The sequence below is a fragment of the Balaenoptera physalus genome (genome assembly GCF_965194825.1).
Source record: "Balaenoptera physalus genome assembly, chromosome: 14".
Classification (NCBI taxonomy): Eukaryota; Metazoa; Chordata; class Mammalia; order Artiodactyla; family Balaenopteridae; genus Balaenoptera; species Balaenoptera physalus.
In genome coordinates, this window is record NC_138893.1 from 13782256 (window position 1) to 13800979 (window position 18724).

General features: G+C 41.3%; 1 protein-coding gene across 7 annotated transcripts in view; it reads left to right on the top strand.

Moving 5' to 3' along the window:
* Positions 1-18724, top strand: part of EGLN1 (egl-9 family hypoxia inducible factor 1) — a 57657-nt gene that overhangs the window by 35846 nt on the left and 3087 nt on the right. For 3 of the 7 annotated variants that reach the window (XR_014252955.1, XM_082423021.1, XM_082423022.1), the window contains 3 exons: positions 10359-10478; positions 15345-15481; positions 18157-18224. Coding sequence is in view for 6 of the 7 variants with exons in the window: in XM_082423021.1 (XP_082279147.1) it covers positions 10359-10478; positions 15345-15481; positions 18157-18224 (325 nt within the window). In the remaining variant the exon portion in view is untranslated. The other 4 variants (XM_082423019.1, XM_082423020.1, XM_082423017.1 and 1 more) reach the window with 3 other exon arrangements.

Genomic DNA, 18724 nt, shown 5'->3' on the forward strand with positions numbered 1-18724 from the left:
TGCTAATCACCAAACTCTCTGGATTTGAAGAGAGATAAGGATCCTGGGCTTACGTGAGGTTTCTGATTAGAAGCTTTCAGCATTAACCAATGACTGTCTGTATCCAGGAGTGGTTTTGCAAACGTTAACTGGCAATCCAGGATGAATATCAGGACCCTCTAATCCAAGCCCTCCCGTCCGTTAAAACAAATGAGCACTCTCTATGCTGAAATAATTTAAATAGTTTAAATCACACCTCTCTTCCAGACTCTGGAATTTCAGGAAGCAGGTGTTGAACTTTCATCTCTGTATCCCCAGGCCTAGCGAGGTGCTGAAGTGAATGTTTGTAACGTTAAGCAGCTGGGGGTTTTGTTTGTTTGTTTGAATACTAAATTGCAAACTCTGCCAGAGAGTTATATCAATAATAAAACAAGTTTGCCATAGCTGTCAGAGACTGTGTCTTACCTGTGCACCTCCTTGCGTGGGCTGGAATGCAGTCGTGTCGCTCCTGGAGATCCAGCCGAGGCCTGCCCGGGATCCCCACCTGCTTGTGCAGAGAGGTTGCTCTGTCGTCCTCCTCAGGTTTCAGCTAGGGGTGCTGCGGGTGACTGCCGTAAACACAGAGCCCGGCTTCGGAGCCTGAGGAAGAGTTGTGCAGAGCTGGTGAGACTGCGGCCGAGGCTAACAAGTTACAGGTCTCCTCTGACAGCAGAGCCAGGCGGCTCAAATATAAACTGCTTCCCCAGACTGATTCCTGATGTGTAAAGTAGAACTGTACCAATTCCTTGCTAGAAGGGAAAAGGAGTGCAGTAGGGCATCATTATATATCTCTAGATTACACTGCCTGTTGGGACATTGCTCTTAAGCAGGTTGATTTTTAAATGTATACTGAAGTTTTTTTTCTTTGGGGCTAGAATTAGGGCCCAATAAAGAAAGTAGTGTGTCTGGTGTTGGATTAAACAGTCCATCATTGTTGGGCCATTTGAGGAGTAATTTGGAGCATTACTATTTATTATGTTTCCTTTTTTTTCCTGCATTTTTCATTCCTGTGAGTATGGAGAGAAGAGTCTCTTGGACTCTTTAATTTATATTAGTAATTATTATGGTTATACTCTGCCTTACTACACAAATTATAACTAGCTGTGTTAAAATATTCTATAGGAGCATAGTAAAAATGTTGAAATTGTTCTTGTATTATATGATAGAAGATTAATAAAGAGCTCTCAAAAATCAGTAGAGAAATGGTGAATAACCCAAAAGGAAAGTGAATAAAGGATGTGAGTAAGCAGTCAACAAAAGAAATAACAAGTAAACGTATGAAAAATGTTTACTCATAAATTGAGATATGATTAAAACATTAATAATATAAGTTTTTACCTATTTTAAAAGAATAGAAATTAACAGCCGGGTTGGCATATGGGTGGGAATATATATGTACTCATACAAAGTATAGGGTTCTGAAGGACATTTTGGCAATAAAAGTTTTTAAAGATTTATGTTTCACTTCCAGGAATTTGATTTCAGGGAGTTATTGAGGATGTTTACAGTGATTAGAGCTCCAAAACTGTTCTCGATCACAGTATTGTTTATAATAACAAAAAGTTTGAAAAAACATTTTAAGGAAACAACGTAAATGCCCTTATATGTCCTGTTTTATAATATGTCTTTAATCATTTACAATTAGTCAAAAAAGAATTAGTAAAAAAATTAGTCAAAATTCAGTTACAATTGGTCAACCTTTGGCTGGTTATTTAACCGTTTTCCTGTGATGAGGAAAGCCACAAAGCTTAATGAGTTCTTACTCTAAATGAGCTTATTCCATAAGAACGTGACCTCTGTTCCTTCTCTCCTCCCTACACTCTCTTCCTTCCGTGGCACTCCCCGGCAGCCGCATCGCCTCCCCTGTCCCCTGTGAAGATGGCGCCGAACCCACATCTCCAGCCACATCTCCGTGACCTCTTTTTGGAGTTCCAGACTCGCATTCCCAACTGCCTTTTGAACATCTCCACCCAGATGGCCTAGCAGCATGGCAAACTCAGTATGTCCACAAAAAGGAACTCATCTTTCCCAAACCCATATTCCCTACTTCCATTAATGGTCTGTTCATCTCAACCAGACACAAACCCTCTTAAACCGTCTTTGACTCCACTCTGTCCCTTGCTCTGTCTGTGAGAGCGCGTACTAAGTCCGTTCACTGTTCTCGGTCTTTACCCCTCCCCCTTCTGTTGATACTGTGTCTTGCTCCCTCTTTCCCACACCCTTCACAAAGCCCCTCCTCTCTATCAGGCTGTCATTTCTTTTCTTTGTCTATTGCAGTTGTGATCCGACTGGTCTCCTCAGTGTCATTTTTCTTCTGCCCCCTTTCCCAAATCCATCTTGTATTCTACTTGTCATGTTTCTGAAGCACAGTTCTCTGATAATGTTGCTCCCTTGCCCCAAAATGATGGCTTCCCTCTACCTGTAGTATAAAGGTTCCTTATTCCTAAGTCTGGCCCATCTTACCTTTTCCGTTTTCTTCCCCCTTCTCATGAACCCTGGGCTTTAGCAAATCTGAGTAATGTTCTTTATTTTCTCGTTTAAAACTTCCCTTAGTTAATTCACTCTGTGAATTGAAGTGCCCTCATCTTCCATAAAGTCTGCCATGATCTATCATAATACTGTCTCGGTACCTCCTTTTACATTCTCCTCTTTCTCCCTGGAATTAGTCGAGTAAGTTTTATCCAGTACTGATCTTCTGAATGGTCTTTATCGCCCTGTGTGGACTGGAGACTTGTACCAGGAGAAACTGCCCTTGTTCTTATCACTATTGTCCTTTTTCCCTGTGCTAGTTTTATTTTTTCCATGATACAGATTTGAAAATTTTACCTCCCCAAACACAAAGTCGAAGTTTATTTATGGTGAGATATGTTATTTATAACATTGAAGTTTAGCAAATAAGTCAAGAGACTTAAAATTTTAAATGCCTGTGGATTGCCCTTCCTCATTACCCCTGTTTAACATGCTAATTAATGCAGTGAACAAAATTCATAACTTTATGAAGTTTTTAATTGTCTCTTTTAGGAAATGAGATGAACTAAGCAGGTGTAATTGAAATCTGCAGTTTTAAAAACTAGATTATTCTTATAGTAAATACCAACTTGCTGTTAGTCTAGTTCTCTTGATGACCTATTTTCCCTGTATTTGAGCTAGATTTTGTGGACCCCAGAGGTAGTGATAGTGGTGGGTGCGTGTGCTTTGGGAATGAAGGAGGAAGAGACTTAAAAGCTGTAACTGCAGGGCTGGAGGCAACCTTCTGCAGCACATCTGGACGTGGGAGGACCGAGCCTTATGCACGTGTGTATCGCTGCGGCAGGTGGGCAGTCAGGCCAGACAGGGCCCCACTGGAGCCAGGAACTGGGGAGGCTGCAGAGCCGGCGATTTTCCCTCTGGGCTCCTCAGGGTCTCTGGGGCCTTTGGCAGGCTTTCTATTCTCATTATAGTTCAGTTTTCTGATCTCCAAAATGGAGACATTAATTGTACCTAAACTCATAAACTTGTGAAGACCAGATGAGACGGTAATCCTTGCCTGGCTCAAGGTAAGTGCTTACTAAATGTTAACTGTCAACGTCTACAAAGGGCAGAGGGCTGGCAACCTTGGGGCAATATAGTTTAATAGAACACATTTTCAGATAGTAAAGCTTCTCCCCTCATTCAGGGTAAATAGAGTACTTTGATAGCCTGTACAATTTTACTTTTCTTAGCTTTGAATCAATGTTTTAAAATAATTCAGTTCAAAAAGGAAAAAGGAAAAAAGTTTCCTGGTTCAACTTCATATTGAATACAAGCCTTCCAATGCCAGAAATAAATGTCTTCAGATTCCAAAGAGGTATCGCAAGCCTCTTCCTTCCTTTTATTCTTAGAGTAAAAAAACAAATTTATGGTGTTTCTTATCTTAAGAACGCCCTCAATCATGTATATTTTCATATCAAAAAGGAAAAAATAGTATTTAATTGTTTTGCTTATGTTTAAATAGACTTTTCCTAATGGGAAACTGAAATATTTAAAGTTGGTGTCTCAAAGAGATGTCAGATTAGGAATGTACCTCAGAATGATATAGTAGGCAATTGCATTGCTTCTTTTTCAGGCTAATGTCTAGACTCTTCCACTGTCTTCCAACCCAACCCTTACAGGAGTGTGAGGTCGTGTCTGCTACTCCTCAGAGAGGACAGAAGGATAACCAGGGAGTATCGCTCCAGTCCCCAACAAATCTCTAGGGATAGAGATATTTCAATTTTTCTTCGTAGACTTTAATGCCTTTCCTTATCCTTAGGACCAGTACATACAGTGTAAATCTCTTGGAATAATTTTATCCTTTATAGGTGTGTCTTAGTCCATTTGGGCTGCTATAACAAAATACCACAGACTGGGTAGCTTATGAACACAGAAATGTATTGCTCACAGCCCTAGGGGCTGGAAAGTCGAAATGAAGGCGACCATGCTGGTCACTGTCTGGTGAGGGCCCTTTACTGGTTCGTAGCCAGCGACTTCTGGTTGTGTCCTCACATGGGGGAAGGGGCAGGGTTACCTCCAGAGCCCCTTTGTAAGAGCACTAATCCATTCATGAGGGCTTCCCGTTTGTGACCTCAGCACCTCCCAAAGGTCCCACCTCCTAAGTCTTTGGGGGTTAGAATTTCAACATGTGAATTTAGGAAGGGACACAAGCATTCAGACCATAGCAGTGTTCATTATCTTACAATAATCTTTCATATAAATCCCAGAATAGGGAAGCTGGCTTCTTAAAAGCTTTTGTTGTGGCCATCGCCACCCAAGGACCACAGTGGCTCGCTGCTGCTTACCTTTCATGTCCTTCTTCCTCTGCTGAATTGTCAAGATTTCATCCTATTTTTACCGAATTAACTTTACTACTTAAGTAATTAAGTGACAGAGCAGACCGTTATAAAAATACCCCACTGTCCCCTCAGCTGTTTCCTATATGTCATGCTTATACGGTTTGCTTTTTATCCCTTCACCTTTACAAACCACATCTGTCCTTTAAAGATAAGCTGGGGTCATGTGTAGCTCAGAGCCTTGTCCCTTTATTTTATCCCACATGAATAATTCCTTTTTTTCAGAATTCTTTTTCTGTTTATTATTTGCACTACTCAGTTTTATCAGTTGATTTGTAAGTGCCTGGTGTTTTCTTTCTTTCCAGTTAAGTCCTTTCAGATAGATATCACACTGACCCTTTTTGTAGTGTGATATGGTAGGTATTCCATAAATATTTTTTAATACTGCTAATGACTTCTAGACTAATAACGTGCTCAAGCAGGTAAAATCAGGTGTAGAATGAGTTGTTACTAGTTGCTTTATCAAGAGATTAAGAGAAAATAAATTGAATTTATTAAAAGTATTGTGAATAAGAATCTGCGTATTAAAAATAAAACAAGGACAGTAATATCAAGAGTCTTTTTTACACAAATATATATAAAATATACCAAGAAGGGGCTTCCCTTGTGGCGCAGTGGTTAAGAATCTGACTGCCAGGCAGGGGACACAGGTTCGATCCCTGGTCTGGGAAGATCCCACATGCTGTGGAGCAGCTAACCCAGAGCGCCACAACTACTGAGGCGGCTCTCTAGAGCCCATGAGCCACAACTACTGAGCCCACGAGCCACAACTAATGAAGCCCGCATGCCTAGAGCCCGTGCTCCCCAACAAGAGAAGCCATAACAATGAGGAGCCCACATGCCGCAGCGAAGATCCAACGCAGCCAAAAATAAATAAAATAAATAAATTTTTTAAAAAATTAAAAAAATATATATAGCAGGAAAACAAAATTACCAGTTAAGACATAAAGCATAAATATTATTTCAAACCTGGAAGCACTATGTTACATTTAAGGAACTTTAAATTTTGATAATCCAAACCATAGCTAAGGATAACTTTATTTAAATATGAATACTTACTTTAAATATAACAGCTTCCAGATCTCATGAGATGTTATAGAAATACCTTTTTATGTTTTCTAGAATCCAAATGGGGAGGAGTCTCAGGACACACAAGAATGGCTAAGTGCAGTTTCACTGTCATTTTTAGGCCACACAGATACTTGAATGAATTTATGACCCTTCCAAATCTTTGCATGTTTCCTACAAAATTTATCTTTCCCCAGAACCTCTAGGAGTTTGGCTCTTTTGGATCTCAGGTTTTCCATGACGATCTGCTTTTTCTGGGTATGCTTGGCTCTCCCTTTTCCTCTTAAGAGTCTCTAGTTACAGGCACGGAAGGGCTTGTCTGTGTTCTGGGATCAGGATCGCCTTGCTTCCTTCTCATTTACGCATCCCTCTTATTTTATAGCCACCCGCGGTTAGCTGTAATTATTGAGAGGCCGTCTAGTTCGCTGGGTTACGCTGGTGTTTTGCATTTTATCCTTTTACAGTTGTACTAATGTACTGCTGCCTTTCCTGCGGCTGGTATTGACAGGTCAAGCTGGCAGATAAAATGCAGGCCTTGTGTATCACTGATCCCCTTCTCCTTCCTTCCTTTCTCTACATTTGGTGGCGTCCCTGCCACCAGAGCAGAGCTAAAGGGATCTAGGGAACAGCAGACCAGGCTAAAGTGGTAATGGCACCTCAGATAATACATTTAGGTGGGCGTGAGTGAGCTATATCAGGGATTACAAAATTTAATTAATACAATTGTTTAAAGCTTTTATTGCATCTTTTATTTTTTCCAAAAGTCTCACTTGGAATTCAAAGGACACAGGTAAGTGCTGCCCCTAGTTGAAGGCTGGGGCAAGGCCAAACAAATGTTTGGCCTCTTCTCATTTCACTGGACCCCCCGCCACCAGTGGCCAACCCCAGGTACCTCCAGTAACCCTAAGGAAAGCAGAACAGAAGTGACTGACACAAACAGATCCCGTTTGGAGGCTGGTGTCTTCAATTCTGTTCTACTCTGGGGTGTCTGGCTCCTCGTGACTGTCGCTGAGAAACTCCTTTCCTACCCTGTGCATGTTGCTAAAACCACTCTTTCACCTAGTGCTTCCATCTTGGTAAGTAGTTAGCTCCATTCACTCAGTTACACAGGCTGAAACCTGCAGTCACCCTTGACTCTTTCCTACTCTCCGCTTCCAGCCCCTGAGCACATCATGTTGGTTTTCTGCCTTCAGGATACACCCCACCTTGCCACCCTGGTCAGCCTCTTTTTTGTTTTTCTCCTAGAAACAAACTGCGGTAGCCAATTAGCAGTCTTCTTTTTTCACTCTCCCCCCCTCCCCCAGTCCCCCAGCACACACACCACAGTCTAGTACAGTGGTCAGTTACACGGGTTCTGAAACCAGACTGCCCGCGTTCATACCTGGGTCTACTGTCATGTCATTACGAACATTAATTAACCTTTCTGGGCCTCAGTTTCCTTAACAGTTAAATGAAGAGGAGGAGGATGGTACTAGTTACCTCATACAGTTGTGTCAGATAAGTTATTATACATAAATTACTTAGAGTAGTGCTTGGCAAATAGTAAACGTCCAGTGAATGTTAGGTAGTGGGCGCTATTGAGGTTATTGCAATTGTTATTTTTCATTCATACAGAATCTAAAGTGACCTTCTTCAGACACTAATCAGATGTCTGCTCCGTCGGCCTCCTGTCACTTTTAGAGCAGTACCCAGCAGTCCTCACCACGGCCTGCTGGACCCCCTCTGACCGTCCTTTGCCCGCGCTCCTTGTCCTGCAGCGGTCCTGCTGCTGTTCTCCGCCTGCCCCGCCACTTCTGCCTCTGTGCTCGTGGTCCCTCTGCCGGACGTGCTCACCCCGCACACGGACACACGACTCGCCACTCCCTTCCTTTTGGCTCTGCTCAGTGTTAGCCCCTCAGAGCGGTCCTCCCTGGCCAGTGTTCCAGAGTGTCGTTCTGTCATTTTCTGTATCCTTCAACTTAACACGTTATTGACCGGAGATGTATTAACGCCACAGACGTTAGTTTCTGCAAAAATCCCCCAGTCAATAATGTGTTATCTTTTCATAAGATACGAAGAAAATCATTGCTACCTAACATCACGTTATATATCTGTTTGTTGATTATTTACCCCACTATACTGAGTGCCATAATCAATGAAAGCAAGAGACCTTGTTCATCATTTTAGCCCCAGGGCCTTTCATGTACATAGTAGGTACTCAAGAGGTGTTTTTTAAATGCAGGGATGGGATGGGGTGGGATGGGGTGGATGATCAAAGAAAGATTTTCCCATTTGTTCTTACACGAGAAATGCTGAGGTTACAAACCAGATAGTTGGAGGGAGGCCTGAGTAAACTTTCTCGAAATGAGAACTCCTTAGGGAAGAGTTCAGGTTGATTTTTCTTTTCTTTTCTTTTTTTTTCCTTCTTTTTTGTTGATAAGAATGTATCAAGTAACTTACCATAATTGTCTCAATTAATCATATGGATTAATTGCATTATTAAATTAGTACCTTTTTATAGTTACTGTTCAAGGTCTGCTACATATGCCTTTCCTTTGCAGCTAATGACAAGGAAATTGGGTTTATCTTTTATTGAGCATTATTATTTTTTTTTTTTAATTTATTTATTTTATTTATTTATTTTTGGCTGTGTTGGGTCTTCGTTTCTGTGTGAGGGCTTTCTCTAGTTGTGGCAAGCGGGGGCCACTCTTCATTGTGGTGCGCGGGCCTCTCATTATCGCGGCCTCTCTTGTTGCGGAGCACAGGCTCCAGACGCGCAGGCTCAGTAATTGTGGCTCACGGGCTTAGTCGCTCCGCGGCATGTGGGATCTTCCCAAACCAGGGCTCGAACTCGTGTCCTCCACATTGGCAGGCAGACTCCCAACCACTGCGCCACCAGGGAAGCCCGAGCATTATTAAATGCAAGAAGCATGTCATTCTCCCTCTTATTACAACCTCAGGTCACAAGAAGAGGGATTTAAAGTCTGTCTAGAATTATGAAAAATAGAGACATAGGTAATCGTCACCAAAAATTCTTCTTCTGGTAAAGAGCAGTAGGTCCAGGTGTCTATGAAAATGTGATTTTTTTTTTAAGCATTCAGGTTTAAAATGCTTTCTAGTCCCTCAGAGATAGAACAGAGTTATTTGTTCACTTAGGAATTTTAAAAATTAGCATTTGCCATTTATCTTAAATAATGATGTAATTTAATTACTGTTTGATGACTTTATACTAATTCATTGACATTAATACTGATCCATTAACACGTTGAGAAATTAGAGAAATAAAGAATTTCAAGAATAACTGGTAATCTTGAGCATCTTTGTTTTTGTTTTCTTTGTAATTCCTGAGATTTGAAAAAAAATTACCCTTACTAACTTCACTTGATTATAATGTACTACATTTCTAGGACATGCAAGTTATTTGGTGCTTTTTATTTTGGGCCTCTCTTACGCCTTCATACTTAAACCCAACAGTCTTCTGAACTACATCTTGTTATAACCTGAGTGAAAAAATGACTTCCTGATTTGAAGAGGGGTTCGTCACATGCTAATTTGTCATTTAGCCTTTTTTTAAAAATCACTGACGTTAAATGAGTTAGCGTTTGGAGTTGATCTTCTAAATTGTGCCTGTCCAAATTGGTACCACTCAGAGATGGTATCAGAGGAGATGTGTGACTGTCGGACGGTAACGCAGGTGTTCTGTGGCGAGCTCAGGGAGGGTGGCCATCTCCCATGGAGCAGGACAAAGCCCACCTGATCTTGATTAGCGGCATGAGTAACGATCACGAAAGAGGGTCCTGCAGGCTTTCCGATCCTTCCACGTTAGCTTTTCCCGTTGCTGTGAGGCAGAATTCACCACTCTTTGCATTGTTCACCAGCCTACCCTGTGTTTTTTTTTTTTTTTTAATTGCTTCTGTGCAACAGTTTTATTTTTATTTATTTATTTATTTTTTTAATCTTAATTTTAGTAGTTTATTAATTTTTTTTTTTTTTGACTGTATTGGGTCTTTGTTTCTGTGCGAGGGCTTTCTCTAGTTGTGGCGAGCGGGGGCCACTCTTCATCGCGGTGCGCGGGCTTCTCACTATCGCGGCCTCTCTCGTTGTGGAGCACAGGCTCCAGACGCGCAGGCTCAGTAGTTGTGGCTCACGGGCCCAGTTGCTCCGTGGCATGTGGGATCTTCCCAGACCAGGGCTCGAACCCGTGTCCCCTGCATTAGCAGGCAGATTCTCAACCACTGTGCCACCAGGGAAACCCCCCTGTGTTTTTTATTAACGTTAACATAGAAGATTTTTACCTCTTCTATCTACAAACATGATTTTTATTAGAGAAAGAATTTAAGTGTAAGTCAGAGTAGCCAAACGTCAGAGATCTTTGCTGTAAGCTGTTTTCCCTTTTTATTCATACGTGGACTTTTTAATTTATTATTGTTATTATTATTATTCCAGGCCATGGTCGCTTGTTATCCAGGCAACGGAACGGGTTACGTACGTCATGTCGATAATCCAAACGGAGATGGAAGATGTGTGACATGTATATATTATCTTAATAAAGACTGGGATGCCAAGGTATGCCACCTCATTGAGCATTTTTTTTTTTTTCTTAACAGGTATTTTTTTCCTCACAAGTAGTGTTAAGATTCATACTCCTCATAGGTGAGACTGTCTTTAAAACGTGGAACAGTTAAACATTTCTCCTTAGATATGTTTCACTCAGGTGTTAGGAGTGGATCTTTGTTAACATGAAACAGATCCTAATAGAACTCAAAAAGTAGATTCCCTTACTTCGGATGTTGAAACATTCATATCCAAAATTTAACTTTTCCAGAAGTATCTTCTATTAAAGTAATATCCCTTCTAATAGTTTTTATAAAAACACTTCTGAGAATGTTTGTTTTATCATGACTTTTGCGGGAGATTATGTATTATGATTATGAAGAGTTATTTGCTCTTTAGCGCCTGCATTTCGTGCTTTGCATTGTTGCAGAGGTGTTGTCTGGCACTGGGCTATGGGATATTGGAGGCAGGATTTCTTCGTCCCCGGATTATGAAAGACTAGAAGTTTATCGGTACTGAAAAATCCTGTAAAACCAGTTAGAATGTACAGCGCATCCAATTTCTCGTGTTGCAGATATTTATTCCCTTTACATCAGCCTGAGTTTCACTTAAGTTTAAATGATTTAAACTTTAGACGTGTGTCATGTATTATTGCACTGGAGGTTGTATAAACTAATTTTTCGTTGGTTTTTTTAAAAAACTCTTTTTATTTACATGTACTGAAGCAAAATATTTAAATAGAAAAGTGAACATAATGTATAGCCCAGTGGATTTTCAGAGAGTGAACACACTTGTGTAGCCAAGGTAATTTTTAAAAAATCAAATAACCTTTAAAACACCTTCTTCCACCACATGCATACACACACAAATGGAAATCACCAGGTCTTAAATGTGAAAAACTTAGTCCTGTTCTAAAAGCAAATCCTAAAACTTAGAATATGCTCACAGTGATCCAGTAATCTTTCTATATCATACTGATTTAAAGAATTTCCTCTGTCCTTGATACTCTATGTAGAAAACCCTAAAGATTCCACACAGAAAACTGTTAGAACTGATAAATGAATTCAGCAAGGTAGCAGGATACAAGATCAATATACAGAAATCTGTTGCATTTCTTTACACTAAAAATGAAATATCAGAAAGAGAAAGTAAAAGAACTCTGTTTAAAATCACATCATAAAAAGAATATATCTAGGAATAAATCTAACCAAGGAGGTGAAGGACTTATATGCTGAGAACTATAAGACACTGATAAAGGAAATCAAAGATGATGCAAGGAAAAGGGAAGATATTCCATGCTTTTGGATTGGAAGAATTAATATAGTTAAAATATGGCCATAAAACCCAAAGCAGTCTACAGATTTAATGAAATCCCCATCAGATTAGCCATGACATTTTTCACATAACTAGAACAGATCATCCTAAAATTTATATAGAATCACAAAAAAACCAGAATTGCCAAAGCGATCCTGAGGAAAAAGAACAAAGCTGGAGGCACAGCCCTCCCAGACTTCAGACTATACTCCAAAGCTACAGTAATCAAAACAGCGTGGTGTTGGCACGGAAACAGACATATGGATCGGTGGGACAGAATAGAGAGCCAGAAACAAACCCACACACCTACGGTCAATTAATCTTTGATAGAGCAGGCAAGAATATAGAGTGGAGAAAAGACAGTCTCTTCAGCACATGGTGCTGGGAAAGTTGGACAGCCGCATGTAAATCAGTGAAGTTAGAACACACCTTCACATCATGCACAAAAATAGACTCAAAATGGCTTAAAGACTTAAATATAAGACATGACAACATAAAACTCCTAGAAGAGAACACCGGCAAAACATCCTCCAACATAAATCGTACCAATGTTTTTCTTAGGTCAGTCTCCCAAGGCAATAGAAACAAAAGCAAAAATAAACAAATGGGACCTAATCAAACTTATAAGCTTTTGCACAGCAAGGGAAACCATAAACAAAAAGAAAAGACAACCTATGCACTGGGAGAAAATATTTGCAAACAGTGCGACCGACAAAGGCTTAATTTCCATAATATACAAACAGCTCATACAATTCAATAACAAAACAAACAAACAACCCAATCAGAAAATGGCAGAAGACCTAAGTAGACATTTCTCCAAAGAAGACATGCAGATGGCCAACAGACACATGAAAAGATGCTCAGCATTACTAATTATTAGAGAAATGAAAATCAAAAGTACAATGAGGTAACACCTCACAGAATGGTCAGAATGGCCATCATCAAAAAGTCTACAAATAATAAATGCTGGAGAGGGTGTGGAGAAAAGGGAACCCTCTTGCACTGTTGGTGGGAATGTAAATTGGTGCAGCCACTATGGAGAACAGTATGGAGGTTCCTTAAAAAACTAAAAAGAGTTACCATATGATCCAGCAATCCCACTCCTGGGCATATATCTGGAAAAGACGAAAGCTCTAATTCAAAAAGATACATACACCCCAGTGTTCATAGCGGCACTATTTACAATAGCCAAGACATGGAAACAACCTAAGGGTCTATCAACAGAGGAATGGATAAAGAAGGTGCGGTACGTATATACAATGGAATACTACTCAGGTACAAAAAAGAACAAAATAATGCCATTTGCAGTAACATGGATGAACTTAGAGATTATCATGCAAAGTGAAGTGAGTCAGACAAAGACAAATATTATATGATATCACTTATATGTAGAATCTAAAAAATATTACAAATGAACTTATTTACAAAATAGACTCAGACATAGGAAACAAATTTATGGTTACCAAAGGGGAAAGGGGGGAGGGTTAAATTGGGAGTATGGGATTAACAGATGTGCACTACTATATATAAAATAGGTAAACAAGGATTTACTATATAGCACAGGGAACCATATCCAATATCTTGTAATGAACTATAATTGACAAGAACTTTTTAGAAAGTATAGATATGCACACATATATGTATAACCGAATCACTCTGCTGTACATCTAAAACTAACACAATATTGTAAATCAACTATACCTCAATAAAATGAATAAAGTTTAGAATTAAAAAAAGATCAAGTAACAAAAAACAAATGCAAGAATAGAAAGTATTATAGAAGTGTGACAAGTAGTTAAAAGTAAAAAATGTTACTTTTCTGGGAAAAAAAGAATTTCCTCTGTCCTACTCCAAGTTCAAAGTAGAGGTAAGTTTTACTGCTAAGTATATTTTGAGGCATTATGTCAACAAACATGTTTTTTTGTTATAGCTTTTAAAGTTTGAAATAGAGACATAAATTTGGTAATTCACCTCGAGCCCAATGCACAAAACAAATTGCTATAAATTTGGTTAAAACTTAAATTTTTTTTCCGATTTTGTGAGTATCTAGAAAACTAGAAATATGTTTGATCAACTCTTAAATTCTACATTTTGTTAGAATCTAGGTTCTTTCTAGGCTGATCTTTTAATTTTTATATGACCTGTCCAAGGTCATTAATACATTGTTTTTAAATTAGCATATAAGCAGAAAAAAGTCTTCAGTATTTTTGTATGTGAAACTGAAAACTTTCACTGCAAGATTGCACTGAATATGTACACTGTGGTAGAAGTTGTTCTGGGTGCTGGAAACAGAGCAGATATAGAACTGTCCCTCCCAGAGCTTGGGCTGCAGTGGAGGGTACAGATCAGTAGACGGACGATTACAGTTGGCTATGCCAAGTGCAGGACAAATCGCTGTGAGAACACATGGGAGGCCGCCTAATTCAGCGATCAGGGAACGTTTCCCAGAGGAAGACTGGAAGCTTCAACTACGTGTCTCTGAACATTTTCAGCATGTTCTCGGTCACAGTCTAGAGCTCCTTTAGATGTCTGCATGAGTGCTTTGGGAGTCGCTCGGAACAACGCTGGAACCTGAGGAAGGAAGGCAAGGGAGCCGAGTAGCTTGAATCTACCTTACTTGACAGTGAGCCTGTAAACAGCTTCTTTGGGTGTCGTGGAACCGAGGAATAGCCTCAGTCTCCGTGGTGTCCTGATCAAGTATCAATGTGCCTTTCAATTTAAGAGTCTACCTGTTAGGAGTTTAGTTTTCCAAGGGTGAAGAGCTACTCACTTGGGTGGGGTTTACCTCGCTTTACTCCCCCCGCCCCCCAGATTATAATTACCACAAGGACAACATCTGTCTGAATTATTTCCTACTCTGCACCCAGGGCCCAGGACAGGTCCCAGAACAATAGACACCCAGTCAGTATCGGAGTGAATAGGTGAGTCCGTCTGGTCCCAAACAGAGAAGGATATTTGCTGGGGTAAATAGTAATGATCCTTTGTGAAGGGAGTCCAGTTGTACAGGCAGGGAGTCATCGATGTGTCAGGCCCAGTCTGGGGAGGGAGAACTACAGTTTCTAATAATGACTGCAGCGCTGATGACAAATGACACTTTCTACTGATTTAGTGAATTCCTTGAAAGGCATTAGATTTGTGGCTGCCCAATTAAGGGCAGAGAGCTGGTTCTTTGACATACTTAAACCATTTGTAGTAATTTAGTCAAGATGACTAGATATGGATACATTTTTAAGAGTAGGTTAAGCAAATCATCACCATACATAAATAAGAAATGCTTACTAGTTTTTCAGGCTTTCAAGTGTCGTTTTAAGACTTTTGAGTTCAGATCATATACATCTGTCTCATCAAGTATTTACAAAATTCCCTAAAAGAAGGAATGAATGTTTCCTTGTATTGCTGCATGTACTTGAAATCTCAGCTCACCTTCCGACCTCGTTAACCGAGATATATTTGTGAATAATCGATTTAAGACTTCTGATATCCTGAATCGGTCTTTTTCCCCCCTAAATTTAATTTTGTAGCATTCTTGGTCACTCATGCTTACATATTTGGCCCTTTTCCTAGGTAAGTGGAGGTATACTTCGAATTTTCCCGGAAGGCAAGGCCCAGTTTGCTGACATTGAACCCAGGTTTGATAGACTGCTGTTTTTCTGGTCCGACCGTCGCAACCCTCATGAAGTGCAGCCAGCATACGCTACAAGGTAGTAGTCCTCCCTTTACGAAAGCATCGGTAAAGAGCACGGCAGGGTAGGAGGGGGTAGCTAGGATGAACGTGAACATTTTCTAATGCGTGTTTTCCTGTTCTTCACTTGCCTTTATCATAGGGCCTCGGTCGTAACTGTTTAATTTGAGTAATTCTATAAGATTGATTCACAGTTGGTACCAAATGCTTGTGAGTCTCTTTGCACAGCCTCTCCTTGTCTGGGGTCAGACAGGGAAGCACGGGGCTCCCGTCTTCCCAGCCCTGTTTCCTTGTTTTGTGCATCTCTTAACTACTGTCCGTTCTCGGATCTGGTGAGAGTATTCACGTGGGGAATAAAGATTAGATAGAGAAGGGAAAGGGCAGCTTTGTTAAAGGTGGTCTGTCAGGGGTGGGGGGCAGAGGGATGACGTAGAAAAATGATACAGAAAAGAAAAACACATAACCAGAGAGGAGACATACAGAGGAAGAAGAGTAGAGCAAAGACAAGTAGAGAAGAGGTATTTAGGAGTTAATGTTAGAAAAATCACCCTTCAGCTTTAACAGTAAGCATCTGTCAGGCTTGTTACACGCTTCTCCGCATTATTTTCTACGTTACACTCTCTTCCTACAAAGTTTAGTTTTCTAAACCTATTATGTTTAATGTATTCTTAAAAACATTTCTTTTACCATTTACCATGACCCAGTTAAAATATTTAGACTATTAAAATGGAAGATGTTACAGACATTGTTACCAAAATGAATATTTGGGGAAAAAAAAGTGCTACTCTTTAAATACCTATTTTTCATTATAGAAGGGACTTTGAACATTACAGTAGTGAATCACCGGCATGCAGTTGCCGAGATCCCTTAGGTACGCAGGGAGAAGAGCTGCCTCTTGATGATGATGTCAGAGACGGGCCAGCATTTGATGCGGTTCAGACTCTGAAGACTCTGTCACCTGTCCCTCCTTCTTGCGGCTCTCCGAGCCGTGTTGCCTCAGCCCTGATGCATCGTAGTGAGTGCCGGCTGAGCAGGGTGGCTAGCGGCCAAGAGAGTCCCTGGGTGGAGGCCGGGGTCCCGTCACATCCCACGGCGCGCCGTCCTGAATCCCCGTCTCGCCTCTCGTTCCCCCCAGTGCCCGTCTCTGCCCCAGAAACCGCTTCACAGACCTTCCTTTTTATGGAATCTCGAATACGGTGTGGTTGTAGCCTTTCTAGATGAAGATAGAACCAACATTTTAGGTGGTAAATAGATGCCAGACGATTATGGAGTGCTCCAGGGGTTTGGAGGAGGGAGACGGGGCTGTTGAATTGGAATCGATGGGTCCAGTGTCGCCACTGGGCCTGGAGTGAGGAGGAGCGGGGAGTAGGGCAGCGTCGGCAAAGGCCGGGAGCGAAGGGCGAGGCTGTGGAAGTCCAGCAGAGGTGGCCGTGGGGAGGAGGAGCCTCTAGACAGATGGGTGGGGGGATAGGGCAGGAGAAGCAGGGCGACGCCTGGTACTTTACAGCTGTCTTCTGGGACGGCCTTGGGGCAGGTATGAGAACTCTGATGACTAAGTAACTAGAAGTTTAGGGCAGGTGCAGAAGACACAGGAAAGTGTTTGTCTGTGCACCTTCCCTATTGCCACGGCCGCCTGACAGGATAGAAGAGGCTGCGTGGTAGGAGAGGGGCTGGAGCTCTGGAAGCCGGGAGGCCAGACCTCGAGCTCAGCTCTGTCCCTTTCCAGCTGAGTGGCCTGGGGCTTTGGCCTCCCCCGCTGCCCAGACTCCCAGACTCCGACTCTACTCTGCCTTTGACTCGTTGCTTCCGACGTGTTACAGGATTTAGTTCTGTCACGTTTGCGGGCTCTTCATTTGATCAGTCAGTGTTGCTTTCCCCCCAGCGAACACTGGCCAGAAGCCGCAGGACACTCTGACCGATTGCTACGTTCTACTCAGGAGCTGATCATTTGTAGCATGCTTTCACTTCCTGTGGTGTGTGCACATTTTCCACGTTATTGGTACCAAAAGCTGTAACTGAGTGCCTTGCGGTATTTAATAAACCAGAGATTCTTCATTATTTGTGAAATGAGATATTCCAAGTGAGTGATGAAATTTTCAGAAAAATGAAACAAAACATAGTATAACTGCTTTGATAAAAATCCTAAAAAATGCTTAGCATAATTTAACTTTCTGGATGACTCCAGGTTGTAAAATTGTAAACCCCCATCACGATTTTTTGCCGGTATGTGTGTAGTGATGTCCTCAGAAGTGGTGGAGACTGTCAGCCCTCCCTTGCTCTACAGGGCCCCTGGCCTTGAGTCCTTCTCTGTTTCTCTTCTTTTCTTCTAGAACTTGTGCTATTGACAGTGTGCTTTTTCTGTAACAGCCACTCTTACCTTCTTATTGTCTGTTTCTGATCTGCTGTGGGCTTGCAAAACAGATAATCAAGTAGGTTAAGTAGGTATTAAGAAAGTCATAAAAACTCATCAACTCTGCCACATAAATTGTAGCTCCTCCTGGTTCTCTGCGATACGCCTGAGCATTGGGACGGCTGATTAAGTAAGTGGGTTGTCACTGTGCTCCCTTATCATCCGATGTCACCCCAAGTTAGGCATTGTTTTGGCATTGCAAGCTTTAGTAGACCTTTGCAACAGTATACGCTTTGTTTTCCCCAGTGTGATCATTCTTAACGCTATTCTGAATTTTCTTTTAGGTACGCAATAACTGTTTGGTATTTTGATGCAGATGAGAGAGCACGAGCTAAAGTAAAATATCTAACAGGTAAACATTCGGGGCCAGGGTACACTGGAAGGAAGAGACCCCGCAGCCAGGCAGCGCTTTCCACGAGCCAGAAGACTCGCTCCTTGTTTCCGGCAGATTCTTAATTCCCCTATTTAAGAGGACTGCTCTTAAGTCATCTTCATTGTTATCTTGAACCATCAAAATTGCCCAAAGATGAGGAAAGTTTGAGACAAAGAAGTCTGGGAAAATCATTTGAGTACAAGCTGAGTTTTTCTGTGATAATCCTTTTCAGTCACAGGCTGGCTTCCTCTCATTCTCCCCGCAGAGGAAAGGTAATAATATCCTTTCCTTTTTAGATGTACATGCTCTGAAGAGTACTCCAGGTCTTCCATGTTAAATGTGGACATGAAGAAAATTAATACAAAGGAGATGAATTGAGATGCTGAAGTCAGTAAAGCAGACAGGCACGTGGAGTCCGTGTCTGCCAGTGGCGTCCATAGGTCACCCCCAGTTACGGAGTGTCTCCTGGAGCGGTTGGG